At 49.7% G+C, this 586-nt stretch overlaps 1 protein-coding gene across 1 annotated transcript; it reads left to right on the top strand.

Annotated features, from left to right (window-relative positions):
- Positions 1–39: 39 nt before the first annotated feature.
- Positions 40–583, top strand: LOC102674770 (protein phosphatase Slingshot-like; the record flags this gene model as incomplete). Its single annotated transcript, XM_006625146.2, has 1 exon — positions 40–583. A coding segment is annotated over exon 1 (402 nt), but the record flags the coding sequence as incomplete, so codon positions are not given.
- Between the last annotated feature and the right edge of the window lie 3 nt (positions 584–586).

Genomic DNA, 586 nt, shown 5'->3' on the forward strand with positions numbered 1-586 from the left:
GAACGGGTAAGTTCTTCGTTCCCTCCTCCCCTCCCCCCCTCCTCCCGTTTTACCCATTTTATTATTACAATTATAATATCGAAAAGAAAGAAAAGAAAAGAAAACTGGTGGATGGATTGTTCCCTCCAGGGTGAGGCACATATTGAACGTGACACGGGAGATCGACAATTTTTTCCCCGGGATGTTCACGTATTTGAACGTGCGCGTGTACGACGACGAGAAGACGGACCTTCTGAAGCATTGGGACGACACGTTCAAATACATCACGAAGGCGAAGAAGGAGGGGTCGAAGGTGTTGGTCCATTGCAAGATGGGGGTGTCAAGGTCGGCCTCGGTCGTGATCGCGTACGCGATGAAAGCGTACAATTGGGATTTTTCCCAGGCGTGGAAACACGTGAAGGAGAAGCGGAATTGCATCAAACCGAACAACAGTTTCCTCCTTCAATTGGAGACGTATCAGGGTATATTGGACGCCATGAAGAACAAGGAGAAGCTTCAGAGATCCAAGTCGGACACGAACTTGAAATCGCCCACCTCGCCCAAGGACGGTGGATCCTTGAAGAAGGAGGAGAAGTCCGGGAATACG

Source organism: Apis dorsata, unplaced genomic scaffold (assembly GCF_000469605.1).
Source record: "Apis dorsata unplaced genomic scaffold, Apis dorsata 1.3 scaffold_50829, whole genome shotgun sequence".
NCBI classification, from domain to species: domain Eukaryota; kingdom Metazoa; phylum Arthropoda; class Insecta; order Hymenoptera; family Apidae; genus Apis; species Apis dorsata.